Genomic DNA, 14506 nt, shown 5'->3' on the forward strand with positions numbered 1-14506 from the left:
TTTGAACAGAAACATTTTTTTGCACAGTACACTCGTTCATTGAACGTTCAGGCCGCTTTGGGCAAACCAGAATCAATGCTCCACAAGCCGGACAACAACTTTAATTTCTACACATCTCCTACCCATCCCTCTTCTTTTTATTCCTCTTCTTCCCCTCCTTCCTTCCTTTTACTGTCTTTCTTTATAATTATTATGCAACGTTTATTACGTTATTAATAGATTTGGTTTATTGAGACGAATTGTTCAGCCGTTACCGCCTTATGTTGTACTGTCATGCAAGAACACCACTATAAGCTTCTAGCTTGTTGCTGTTACCTGTGTATTTTGTATACATGTCATGATTGTAACCTTTGTTAAATAAACTTATGTTTAAACCAACAACAACAACAACAACAACAACAACAACAACAACAACAACAACAGCAAGTGGCGAGCAATGTAGTTACCGATCAAGGTTTTGATGTGTTAATTATTTGTGCCAAATACCACATCTATATTTTCAAAATGAAGAAAAAGATCCCTCATTTCCCGTCATTTAGTGGAAATATTAAGCAAGGATTTATTTGTGAAAAATATAACGCAGTTATAAATAATACGTTGAATACAATTTACACAGATTGGCGCTTGAATATGCATGTTGTGATGTAACCCTTACATATATATTGATAAAACAAATTGATTATTTTGCCCGCATGGCAGGAAGCAACGGCTAGTTTATTGTTGCTGTTTCTTTTTTTATTTTTTTCGAACACATTCTTGTTACCGCGACCACCGAGCCCCGAACCCCCCCCCCCCCCCCCCCCGGGTGTAAAACGTGTATTCTCTTTTATGAATTTGCTCCCTTGTCTGTGTCCTGTAATGTAAAACTTTTACATGTGAAAAAAACCTCCCCTAAAAGAGATTTAAAAAAAAAGTTATAGTAAAAAACCCAGCTCTTTACAAAAAAAGAAGAAATCCTGCACAATATAGTAAAAAAAGAAAATATCTTCAAATAGGCTTTGCCATCCCAGTCACTCTGGACAAACAGCCTTTGAACCGTTAGTAAAGTTGTAAAAAATAAACAAGCACAAAAAAACAATCAATCAATCAATCAATCAATGAAGCTTATATCGCGCATATTCCGTGGGTACAGTTCTAGGCGCTCTGCAGTGATGCCGTGTGAGATGAAATTTTATACGGCCAGTAGATTGCAGCCATGTCGGCGCATATTTACCTTTCACGGCCTTATTCCAAGTCACACGGGTATGGTAGACAATTATTAACTGTGCCTAAGCAATTTTGCCAGGAAAGACCCTTTTGTCAATCGTGGGATCTTTAACGTGCACACCCAATGTAGTATACACGGGGGGTGGTTCGGACACCGAAGAGAGTCTGCACACAAAGTTGACTCTGTGAAATAAATTTCCGCCGAACCTGGGATCGAACTCGCGCTGACAGCGGCCAACTGAATACAAATCCAGCGCGCTACCAACTGAGCTATATCCCCGCCCCAAACAAAACAGCAACAACAACAACAACTGCCAGCACTACTACTGTTACAAATACTACCACTGCGACTTATAGTGCTAAAACTACAGCAACTAAAATGAAAACTCATTAATCAACTCTTTTCACAAATGAACAAGTCGATTTACGAAGTACATGTACACAAACAGTAGCTATGCACAACACAAATAAAACCAGATAGACTTAAACTGAAATTGTCAAACTCAGTTACTTCATTGAAGAAATGCATATTCACACATATTTGTTTTAATTATTTTGCTTTTTAACCAAGTTTTAATAAAAATAAAACCACTAAAGTGTTCTTTAGTTTACTGCAAAGAACACAAGCAAGCAGACTTCAAATAATATGGAAAAAGACAAGAAAACAAACAAAGAACGTGTAGAAAGCAGGAAACTTTCAATAATCAGCGGAAGATGCGCATGTGATAAGTTGAGTCCAGCTTAAAGGATGGTGCAAAACTTGGCTACCAAATTTTGAAAAAAAGTCTTGGTCTCAGGGTCATCATACACTTTTCGCAGTGCTTCAACTCTTCCGGCAATGACTTCTTGTTTGATTTCTTCTAAACTTCTGTTAGTGGTCAGCATGAGATTATAACAACGCATGATAATGTCGTTTGAGTAGTGGTTTCCCTTGTTGGCTGCTTTCAGGCCCTTGATTTGTTCGATGAGCTGGTTAGCTTGGAACTGCTTATTTTCTGACCTGTTGTCGATTGCAACCACCCTTCCATTGCAATCTGTCAGCAGCTGCTTGAATGCGGGGTCCTTAGTGCTGTTTAAAAGTCCTTTTAGTACTTCATCACTCTCTGTGTGAGTGATGACGACTATCATATAATCTTGTAAGTCAGGGAAAAGCTCCTTAATTTCGCGGTACACCGAGACTTCAGCAGGTGTGAATCGGTCGTCACCTCGGAGGACAACCAGGATTGCATGGGGACCAGGCATCAGGAGTGCCAGGCTTCTTATGATTTCCTTTTGAATTTTGTTGATTGTATCCTTTTTGTCAGCAGAATTTAAGGGTTCAAACAGACCGGGAGTGTCCACGATCTGAAACACAAAACGAAGATTGCTTAATGTGATTGTATCTTCTTGAACACCCATTTCATTAGAAAGATGGTAAAAATACGTTACTTTACTAACGCTTAAACGAATGCACACTGGAACTATATTCGACTGTTTGGGATAACACCTATATCAGGGCCGGACCAAATGAGTTGTAAGGGGGGGGTTCCTCCTTTTTTTGGGGGGGGGGCAAATCAGCAAAGTGGTGAAGCCACAAGCGCGCGCCTGCAAAGCAGGCGCGCGAACTAGGGGGGTCCGGGGGCATGCTCCCCCGGAAAATTGTTGAAAAACGGTTAAAATCTGTGCAATTTGGTGCATTCTGGGCCTTGTTTTGAGGGTTAAGAGCAGCATTGTTTTGGTGCTAAAACTATTGAATAAAATTTGTTAGAAACACACACAATTTATTAAAAAAACCAACAACACTCAAAGCAAGGTACATGCTTTTTCCAGGGGTGGGGTTCCGGAACCCCTGGAACCCCCCCCCCTGGGTCCGGCCCTGTATATGTAAGGAAGAGAGATCTTTATTAGGTAGGTTCTTATATCGCTCCAAAATAAAGGGCATTCTGTTTTGTTTTACTGATTTTAGTGCGGGAAACAGTCCGAGTATATAGACACGGGCGCTACTGGACAATATTTATCTCCATTTTTCTGGTTTGATTTTTCAACAAGAAAGCAGCCATTTTGCCAATATTATCTATTTTGTTGTATCAGTGGTTTTAAAGTGTACGATTTCTGCAGGCACCCGATTGATCCTATATTGACTCACTCCAAAAGCCCTATATCGGGCATAATATGCTTTTGCTGCAATAATTTACGATAATAATTTCCATATTCCAATTGTCTTAAACAGGGCTGGGAGTTGCTGACCGTACCTTGTTTACTGTAGAATCGTCTTGCATTTAAATAACCATCCAAATTATGGTACCTTCAGCGCATTCTTTTCTGCATTATGTTGTTCTTTTTCTAACTGTACACCGTGATCGTTTTGACAAATTGTTTGAGTTTTCTTTTAGATGTGAGCTTTGGTTATGTTTGTTTTTTAACTAAAGGGTGTTGGTGAATATTTTCCCTGGTATTGTGTTCACGTGCTGAAATAATCTATTGTTTGTGTGATGAATGTCTCAATATAAAAACAGTATGCTGTTATGGGGACAATGTTTCCGCAGTTTGATTTAAATCGACTTAAAGTTAACCAGCACTAACATAAAAAAACTCCCAATGAGTACCTATTTATTCTCATCTTTTTTCTTTATCGTCCTATTACTTTTTTCTGGAGGAAAAAACCCCATGTGGAGACCCCTCAAAGTTAGGGTGCCGAATATAGAGCCTCCCACAAATGTCAATTTAACAAAAACTTCCATTTTACCATTTTACCTGTAATTCAAAATCAGGCGTCAATTTGACGTCAAGTAGGCTTTGCTGTGTCATTGCATCAAAGCCGCGATGTTCTGTGAAGGCCTCAGTTTTGTCGAGAATGCTGTTCCCCGTGGCGCTTTTGCCGACGCCTGTTTTTCCAACCAGCACAACCCTCAGTACTTTGTCCGGTTTAGCACTGAGACCTGTAACACATGACCCCACAACAAATATATATACAGCACCTGCCTTGTGTTGTGTTGCTCTTGTAGGAATGGACGTGGTGCGATAGCCTGATACCTAGTTCACAGCACAGTTACTTGATAAAGCCTCTCTCTCTCCCTCTCGGCGTATGTCTGTCTGTTTGTATGTATGTATGTATGTATGTATGTAAGTATGTATGTATGTATGTATGTATGTATGTATGTATGTATGTATGTATGTATGTATGTATGTATATGTATGTATGTATGTATGTATTATTTATGTCTGTGCGTGTTGTGTATGTGTATTTGTGTATGTGTGTATGTGTGTGTGTCTGTCTGTCCGTTTGTCGCTCTGTCTGTCTGTGTTTTGATCTTATATTAGACAGGCGCGTAGCCTATTGGTTAGGACGTCAGCCTTTCATGTGGAAGATTCGTAGTCGGAATACCGCCAGCGCCTGGTGGGTTAAGGGTGGAGATTTTTCTCCAAGGTCAACTTATGTGCAGACCTGCTAGTCCCTTACATTCACGCGCGAGACCTGGTGGGCACGAACAAGGTCTTCTTATCCATTTTAGACTTTGGTGGGTTGTAAGAATAAAACCAAAATCTCTCAGAATGCATTTCCCGGAATCAAAGTATGGCTGCCTCAATGAGAAGGGGGGGTATAAACTTAGAAGCCCATTCGTGCCATCAAGTGTACGTGGGAGTCGCAGAAAAGGAACGCAGAAGAAGAAGAAGAAGAAGAAGAAGAAGAAGAAGAAGAAGAAGAAGAAGAAGAAGAAGAAGAAGAAGACACAAGAAGAAGTAGAAGAAGAAGAAGAAGAAGAAGAAGAAGACACAAGAAGAAGAAGAAGAAGAAGAAGAAGAAGAAGAAGTAGAAGAAGAAGAAGAAGAAGACACAAGAAGAAGAAGAAGAAGAAGAAGAAGAAGAAGAAGAAGAAGAAGAAGACACAAGAAGAAAAAGACACAAGAAGAAGAAGAAGAAGAAGAAGAAGAAGAAGACACAAGAAGAAGAAGAAGAAGAAGAAGAAGAAGAAGAAGAAGTAGAAGAAGAAGAAGAAGAAGAAGAAGAAGAAGAAGAAGAAGAAGAAGTAGAAGAAGAAGAAGAAGAAGAAGAAGAAGACACAAGAAGAAGAAGAAGAAGAAGAAGAAGAAGAAGACACAAGAAGAAGAAGAAGAAGAAGAAGAAGAAGAAGAAGAAGAAGAAGAAGAAGAAGAAGAAGAAGACCAAGAAGAAGAAGAAGAAGAAGAAGAAGAAGAAGAAGAAGAAGAAGAAGAAGAAGAAGAAGAAGAAGAAGAAGAAGAAGAAGAAGAAGAAGAAGAAGAAGAAGAAGAAGAAGAAGAAGAGAGATCTTACCTTTAGCGAAGGCAGAGATGATGGCAGCAGTCATGGAGTCACGTGTATCGACGAACAGGATGCGATGGAGTGTGGTGGTTTCCAGCGGCCTGTCAAATCTGTTAAGGGCTGACAAGTAACTCTCTGCACACACCTCCTCTGGTACACCAAAGGTGCCTGGAAAGGGGAAATGACTACTGGTTCAACTTTCTTGTTTTCCTTCTGTCGGTCTGTCTGTCTGCTTGTCTTGCACACAGACAAAACACACACACAGAGACTCTTTTTACATAGAGGGGGCAATCGAGACGAGGGTCGTGGTGTGTGTGTGTGTGTGTGTGTGTGTGTGTGTGTGTCTGTGTGTCTGTGCGTGCGTGTGTGTAGAGCGATTCAGAGTAAACTACTGGACCGATCTTTATGAAATTTTACATGAGAGTTCCTGGGTATGATATCCCCGGACATTTTTTTTCATTTTTTGGATAAACGTCTTTGATGACGTCATATCCGGCATTTTGTAAAAGTTGAGGCGGCACTGTCACACCCTCATTTTTCAATAAAATTGATTGAAATTTTGGCCAAGCAATATTCGACAAAGGCCGGACTTTGGTATTGCATTTCAGCTTGGAGGCTTAAAAATTAATGAATGACTTTGGTCATTAAAAATCTGAAAATTGTAATTAAAATAATGTTTTTTATAAAACGATCCACAATTACATTTATCGTATTCTTCATCATTTTCTGATTTTAAAAACATATAAGTATGTTATATTTGGATTAAAAACAAGCTCTGAAAAGTAACAATATAAAAATTATGATTAAAATTTAATTTCCGAAATCGATTTAAAAACAATTTCATCTTAATCGTTGTCCGTTCCTGATTCCAAAAACATATAGATATGATATGTTTGGATTAAAAACACGTTCAGAAAGTTAAAAAGAATAGAGATATAGAAAAGCGTGCTATCCTCCTCAGCGCAACCGCTACCGCGTTTTTCTGGATTGTTAATGTCACTGCCTTTGCCACGAGCGGTGGACAGGTCTTGCGGAAAAAATGCAATGCGTTCAGTTTCATTCTGTGAGTTTGACTGAGCTTGACTAAATGTTGTATTTTCGCCTTACGCGACTTGTTTATTATCTGTCACTCGATTTCCGTCTGTGTCTGTTTGTCTGTCTCTCTCAAACACACACACATACACACGCGCGAGCACACACACACACACACACACACACACACACACACACACACACACACACACACACACACGAACACACACACACTCTCTCTCTCTCTCTCTCTCTCTCTCTCTATCTGTATTTCCCTTTTACTCAAATGCAGATATTCAAATACCTGATCACACTTCGTTCAAAAAGGCAATCAAGCAAATCACCTGAGCTGATGGCAGGCAAAGCAAGACTCGTGAGTCCCTGTTGAGAAGCCACTTCCAGGCACTTGAACACGGTGTCAGCCAGGCGTTGTTTACATTCGGCCTTATCCTTGAAGTCTGACCAGCGAGGTCCAACAGTGTGCAGAACTTTCCCACATCGAAGATTGCCTCCTGTGGTGACCGCAACTTCTGCCATCTTCAGAGAACGGTTTTGCTTGACGTACTGCTTCGCTTCATTGACGAGGTCTTCGCCCGCAGCAGCAGCGATAGCTTTAGAGACCCCGCCCTTCTGCTCCAAACTTCCTGTGTCACTGCTGACGATGGCGTCTTCTTCCATGCTGGTGATGTCAGCGTTGAACACTAGGACTCGGATTCCTGAATCGGTCTGGTAATCACCCATAGAGAATAACTGTGTTCCTCCAACGACACTTTGTGGAGGTCCTTGGTATTGTCCTCCCGACGCCATTTTAAACCTGATGAGAGATACAGCGCCACTGAACCGAGAACATAACTGAAGGAAGGAAACAAAATGAAGAGGAGAAGGTAGAATCACATCCAGGAATGAACAAGGAATCATTGAAGGTGTGTAGGAAAATACTCGGAAGATGTGTGGGCTGATTTTGTGCAACAAGACAAAATAGAATAGACACACACAAAAACAAAGAAACACAAAAACGAAAAGAAGCAAGAATTGATTTTCTCTCATTCAAACTGTGCATGCAATTTAGTCCAGGAACCCATATACGCATATTTTTTAGATTTTTTGTCTCACCTTGTTTCTACTTACAAGTACAGAATGCATCCGTACTGCTATATGTTCGCCAACAATATACTGTTGTTAACACGTTATTTGTTAACATTTTCAAAAGGATTGTAAAAAATGGATAGGTCACCTATTTATCCCAGTCTGAATGGAACAATAACAGCATAAAACAAGTCGCGTAAGGCGAAAATACAACATTTAGTCAAGTAGCTGTCGAACTCACAGAATGAAACTGAACGCAGCAAGACCGTATACTCGTAGCATCGTCACTCCACCGCCCGTGGCAAAGGCAGTGCCCGTGGAATTGACAAGAAGAGCGGGGTATTCGTTGCGCTGAGAAGGATAGCACGCTTTTCTGTACCTCTCTTCGTTTTAACTTTCTGAGCGTGTTTTTAATCCAAACATATCATATCTATATATTTTTGGAATCAGGAACCGACAAGGAATAAGATGAAAGTGTTTTGAAATTGATTTCGAAAAAAAAAAATTGATAATAATGTTTATATATTTAATTTTCAGAGCTTGTTTTTAATCCGAATATAACATATTTATATGTTTTTGGAATCAGCAAATGATGGAGAATAAGATAAACGTAAATTTGGATCGTTTTATAAATTTTTATTTTTTTTTACAATTTTCAGATTTTTAATGACCAAAGTTATTAATTAATTTTTAAGCCACCACGCTGAAATGCAATACCGAACCCCGGGCTTCGTCGAAGATTACTTGACCAAAATTTCAACCAATTTGGTTGAAAAATGAGGGCGTGACAGTGCCGCCTCAACTTTCACGAAAAGCCGGATATGACGTCATCAAAGACATTTATGAAAAAAATGAAAAAAACGTTCGGGGATTTCATACCCAGGAACTCTCATGTCAAATTTCATAAAGATCGGTCCAGTAGTTTAGTCTGAATCGCTCTACACACACACACACACACACACACACACACACACACACACACACACGTACGCACATACACCACGACCCTCGTTTCGATTCCCCCTCGATGTTAAAATATTTAGTCAAAACTTGACTAAATATAAAAAGAGAAAAGGGGTCTGTATGCTTAAATGCCTCAAATATGTTATTTTGCTCCGAAGAAGTCATAGCAAGAGGAAACCCTTGCCAGTCAAAGGGCAATTTGCTATGCCGTTTTGAAACATGCTATATATATAGTTTCAAAAAATTAGAATAATGGGACAAAAACTAGACTCAAACAACCCTGGTATATATGGTCTCCAATAAAGGGCGTTGAACAGTTTTTCAAAGGTGATTTTTATTAAATATTTTAGATAGAGTAAAACTGAATTCAACTTGACATTGTCATAGGCCACTCTTTTTGTGTGATGTTATTTTTTGTGTCTTTGGGTTTTAAAAAAATGTATGGCTGCTTTTATTTAAATTTTTCCCTCAAGTATGTTCTTGAATTGAGCCTAAAGTTTTCACCAAACTTCAGTGCCAAAGCTTCGTGTGGCAAGCTTCGGAAAGTGAAGTCGACTTTGCTCAATACATTTCAGCCTTCTATTCAAAGACACCAGACTCCATCAATACTATCCACAGCATCTCCACCAGTTATCACAGAGTCACCAGAGCAGTGAGGTTCTGGGGTTCTTTGTCAGGCAAAGGAGTGGGAATACAATGAGATTAGCAAAAATGTAACCTGGAAAAAGAAATTGCTCTCACTCACTTCAACATCTTATTTTTTTCCTGGTGGCCTCATCACAAAGCAAACTATACACTAATCGCCATAAAAAAATAAACACATGCATGTGTTCAGTTTTTTATGGCGATTAATGTAGAAGGGCGTTGGAGTATTTGCAAGTTGGAGGTTAATGTTGGTTTACAGTCAATTTGAAATGTGTCTTCTGTACACCAGGGACATACAAGGTACATGGAATACAGTTACATACATCCACACACAGGATGCGCTATCCGTAGTTGTCTTCATTTGGAACAGACAGACACTTCTGATATGCATTATGAACTTAGCTAATAATTGTTGCGCTTGCAAGGTGTTGGCGAGGCAATGATTAATTAAGGTCGTTAATCAATGCCTCGTCAACATCTTGCAAGCGCGACACTTTAGATTGTACGTAATTTGTATTTTTGATCAATATATGACATTTTACAAAGATCAAGACAGTCAGTATTCCTCCGAGACCGTTCGAGGTGAACAGTGACTCTCGAGATCTGGGTAAAATGTCATATTTAAGGTCAAACATTCAAACAAACATTTATGAATCGATCGACTGTTACATTTCTTTTTCATTTTATCGATTGATCGCACAAAACATGTACTCTTTTGTAGTCTCTGCTAGCCGCCTTAATATGAGTTTTTGTCGGACTCTGACGTCACATGGCTCAAAGAAGGAAACTCCAATGTTCGATCCATACATAAGTTCATAATTCACATCAAATTGTCTGTTTGTCTACTTAAAAGTACCTCAAAAATGTCACGTTATGTTTTCTCATAATTAAACGTTCCAATAACCTACAATTTGTGTTATTGATTTTGTCTTTGTGTGAAGTTACCTACTAGCTATGCCTTGACGTTGCTGTTGATGTTGACACTAACAGCAGTTACACAAGCAAACTGGTGTGCATCTACAATAAATATGCAGTTCTCATCGATTGCCACATTATTTTCTCAATGTGCACTATATCTGACTTGTTTCGCAAGCAACAAACAAAAATTAACCAGAGCATTATACATTTTTCACCAGGGAAAAATTGAAATTTGTAACATCACATTTTCCTCATGAAGACCGAAAAGATCGACTCAGGGAAAGCTAAATAGACATACTTATGATACATATACTATTGATAAACCTCGGTAACTTAGCAGAGACAGTTGCTGTATTGTTATTACAAAAGCATGAGTTCTTTCAGCTTGAGTTTAAACTAATGTATCCGTTATGCAATGGTGAGGCATCTATATATATATATATATACGACTAGTGTCTGTCTGTCTGTCTGTCTGTCTGTCTGTCTGTCTGTTCGCGATGCACGGCCAAAGTTCTCGGTGGATCTTTTTCAAATTTGGACACCGTATTCAGTTACACCCCGGACACAACCTCATCGATGAGATATTTCAACACGTGCTCTCAGCGCGCAGCACTGTGCGCGCTGAACCGATTTTTGTTGTTGTTGTTGTTGTCGGGATCCTAGACCAGTAACTCTTCTTTATCTTCTCCAGTGTTTTCAGCCGCGATTATCTCCCTTCCTCCGTGTGGCGTCAATCCATATTCCCGTTACTACGTTACTATTTTTAGAAGGTCACTGCACGTTACTATTTTTAGAAGGTCTCCAGTGTTTTGCGCGTTTATCTCCTTTCCTTCGTGCGCCGGCGAAGCCGGCGTTTGCCGGGTCCCAGGCGCAGCCTGGTATTCGGCTCTACTTCTTCCCGGCGAAGCCGGTACCCGGCGAAGCGGGTAATCGTTTGCGAGGCGCTAATATCCACTTGGCGTCAAATCATGCATCCGCACCGAATATGCATACCAGCGCTCATTGGTTAATAACAGGATATTCGATGATTATTTTCCCGTGGGTAGCTTCCCTTTGCTGCAGAATATTTACATATGTTTTAGACCAATGAGCGCTGGTATGCATATTCGGTGCGGATGCATGATTTGACGCCAAGTGGATATTAGCGGCTCGCAAACGAAGATTCGTCCAAATGATGGTTAAAAACAACCTGCAACGGACGGAAGCTGAAAATTAAAGGTACATACAGTTCAAACAATCATTCAACTGTATTTATTTGACCTTACACAGACTGTAGGAAGAGGCAAACCGTCTTGAACAATATTTTTCCCCAGGAAGCGACTCCAAGAACACAGAAGACTCGAAGGTGAGTGACGTACCTTGTAGTCTTTCTGTGATAGTAGTAGTCCAGTGGACGATACCTTCCGCCTGTGGTCTTATATCGCGCGCGTATCTCCAGACTCGGACTCAAGGCGCAGGGATCTACTTATGCTGTGTGAGATGGACTTTTTTACACAATACATCACGCATTCACATCGACCAGCAGATCGCAGCCATTTCGGCGCATATCCTACTTTTCACGGCCTATTATTCCAAGTCACACGGGTATTTTGGTGGACAATTTTTTTTATCAATGCCTATACAATTTTGCCAGGAAAGACCCTTTTGTCAATCGTGGGATCTTTAACGTGCACACCCCAATGTAGTGTACACAAAGGGACCTCGGTTTTTCGTCTCATCCGAAAGACAAGCACTTGAACCCACCACCTAGGTTAGGAAAGGGGGGAGAAAATTGCTAACGCCCTGACCCAGGGTCGAACTCGCAACCTCTCGCTTCCGAGCGCAAGTGCGTTACCACTCGGCCACCCATGTCCTACGGATGTCAACAACTATCAACAAGTCGCGTAAGGCGAAAATACTACATTTAGTCAAGCTGTGGAACTCACAGAACGAAACTGAACGCACTGCATTTTTTAACAATGACCGTAGTCCGCCGCTTATGCAAAACGCAGTGAAACTGACGAGTCTGTTTAGCGCGGTAGTGGTTTCGCTGTGCTGCATAGCACGCTTTACTGCACCTCTCTTCGTTTTAACTTTCTGAGCGTGTTTTTAATGCAAACATATCATATCTATATGTTTTTGGAATCAGGAACCAACAAGAAATAAGATGAAATTGTTTTTAAATCGATTTCGGAAATTTAATTTTGATCATATTTTTTATATTTTTAATGTTCAGAGCTTGTTTTTAATCCGAATATAACATATTTATATGTTTTTGGAATCAGAAAGTGATGAAAAATAAGATGAACGTAACTTTGGATCGTTTTATACAAAATAAATTTTAATTACAATTTTCAGATTTTTAATGACCAAAGTCATTAATTAATTTTTAAGCCACCAAGCTGAAATGCAATACCGAAGTCCGGCCTTCGTCGAATATTGCTTTACAAAAATGTCAATCAATTTGATAGAAAAATGAGGGTGTGACAGTGCCGCCTCAACTTTTACAAAAAGCCAGATATGACGTCATCAAAGACATTTTTTCGAAAAAAATGAAAAAAACGTCTGGGGGATATCATACCCAGGAACTCTCATGTAAAATGTCATAAAGATCGGTCCAGTAGTTTACTCTGAATCACTCTACACACACACACATGTTGCAGACACAGACACAGACACAGACACAGACACACACACACACACACACACACACACACACACACACACACACACACACACACACACACACACACACACACCCCCGTCGCGATATAACCTTCGTGGTTGAAAACGACGTTAAACACCAAATAAAGAAAGACACACACACACACACACACACACACACACACACACACACACACACACACACACACACACACACACACACACACACACACACACACACACACATACACCACGACCCTCGTCTCGATTCCCCCTCTATGTTAAAACATTTAGTCACAACTTGACTAAATGTAAACAAGTCGCGTAAGGCGAAAATACAATATTTAGTCAAGTAGCTGTCGAACTCACAGAATGAAACTGAACGCAATGCCATTTTTCAGCAAGACTGTATACTCGTAGCATCGTCAGTCCACCGCTCATGGCAAAGGCAGTGAAATTGACAAGAAGAGCGGGGTAGTAGTTGCGCTAAGAAGGATAGCACGCTTTTCTGTACCTCTCTTTGTTTTAACTTAATTTATGAGCGTGTTTTTAATCCAAACATATCATATCTATATGTTTTTGGAATCAGGAACCGACAAGGAATAAGATGAAAGTGTTTTTAAATTGATTTCGACAATTTAATTTTGATAATAATTTTTATATATTTAATTTTCAGAGCTTGTTTTTAATCCGAATATAACATATTTATATGTTTTTGGAATCAGCAAATGATGGAGAATAAGATGAACGTAAATTTGGATCGTTTTATAATTTTTTATTTTTTTTTACAATTTTTAGATTTTTAATGACCAAAGTCATTAATTAATTTTTAAGCCACCAAGCTGAAATGCAATACCGAAGTCCGGGCTTCGTCGAAGATTACTTGACCAAAATTTCAACCAATTTGGTTGAAAAACGAGGGCGTGACAGTGCCGCCTCAACTTTCACGAAAAGCCGGATATGACGTCATCAAAGACATTTATGAAAAAAATGAAAAAAACGTTCGGGGATTTCATACCCAGGAACTCTCATGTCAAATTTCATAAAGATCGGTCCAGTAGTTTAGTCTGAATCGCTCTACACACACACACACACACACACACACACACACACACACGCACACACGCACACACGCACACACGCACATACACCACGACCCTCGTTTCGATTCCCCCTCGATGTTAAAATATTTAGTCAAAACTTGACTAAATATAAAAAAGGACAAAGCTACAATAATTGTTATTGTTCTTACCGCGTGCAGGTCAATGTCGTCCAGGAGCAGCGAGAGAATCAACAAGCAAAACCGTCTTGTTGTGGGTGGAAATGTGAGCTAAAATGTAGAAAGGCAAGTTCTGGGTGGGTTGAAGCACAGGGGCTTGTATCAATGTGCCGGTCGAATTACCTTCTCCAATATCCTTACTACACTTAGGCAAAAGGACAAGTGTACTTCAATCGACCAGGCACATCGATGCAAGCTCCTGTGGGTTGAAGGAGATACACCTGCAGTTTAAAGGGGCTTTTCTTCCAAGTTATCTTTTGAACACCGCAGGGGAAAAAAATTCACATTCAGCTTTTGGGTTGAATAATATTACAGACTCTAGAACTAAGAGTTTAATAGAACCATAATTATTTCATAAATGAGCATGCACAGAGTCAATTATGACTTATTTAATTACTATGATTATGGCGCATGGATCACTAGATTCGCGTATGTGTATCCTCCATGTTTACTATTTAAGGCACAGATCTTCC

General features: G+C 39.8%; 1 protein-coding gene across 3 annotated transcripts in view; it reads right to left on the reverse strand.

Annotated features, from left to right (window-relative positions):
* Positions 1–1106: 1106 nt before the first annotated feature.
* LOC138966703 (GTPase IMAP family member 4-like) overlaps positions 1107–14506 on the reverse strand; it is a 62119-nt gene continuing 48719 nt past the window's right edge. For 2 of the 3 annotated variants that reach the window (XM_070339013.1, XM_070339014.1), the window contains exons 2-5: positions 6844–7313; positions 5480–5635; positions 3940–4124; positions 1107–2550 (exon numbers count right to left, since the gene is read on the reverse strand). In XM_070339013.1, the coding sequence (XP_070195114.1) occupies positions 1948–2550; positions 3940–4124; positions 5480–5635; positions 6844–7306 (1407 nt within the window). In that variant the 5' untranslated portion in view covers positions 7307–7313 and the 3' untranslated portion in view covers positions 1107–1947. Of the gene's footprint in view, positions 2551–3939; positions 4125–5479; positions 5636–6843; positions 7314–14006; positions 14156–14506 lie in introns of those variants that run through there. The other variant, XM_070339012.1, reaches the window with a different exon arrangement.

Source organism: Littorina saxatilis, linkage group LG5 (genome assembly GCF_037325665.1).
Source record: "Littorina saxatilis isolate snail1 linkage group LG5, US_GU_Lsax_2.0, whole genome shotgun sequence".
Classification (NCBI taxonomy): domain Eukaryota; kingdom Metazoa; phylum Mollusca; class Gastropoda; order Littorinimorpha; family Littorinidae; genus Littorina; species Littorina saxatilis.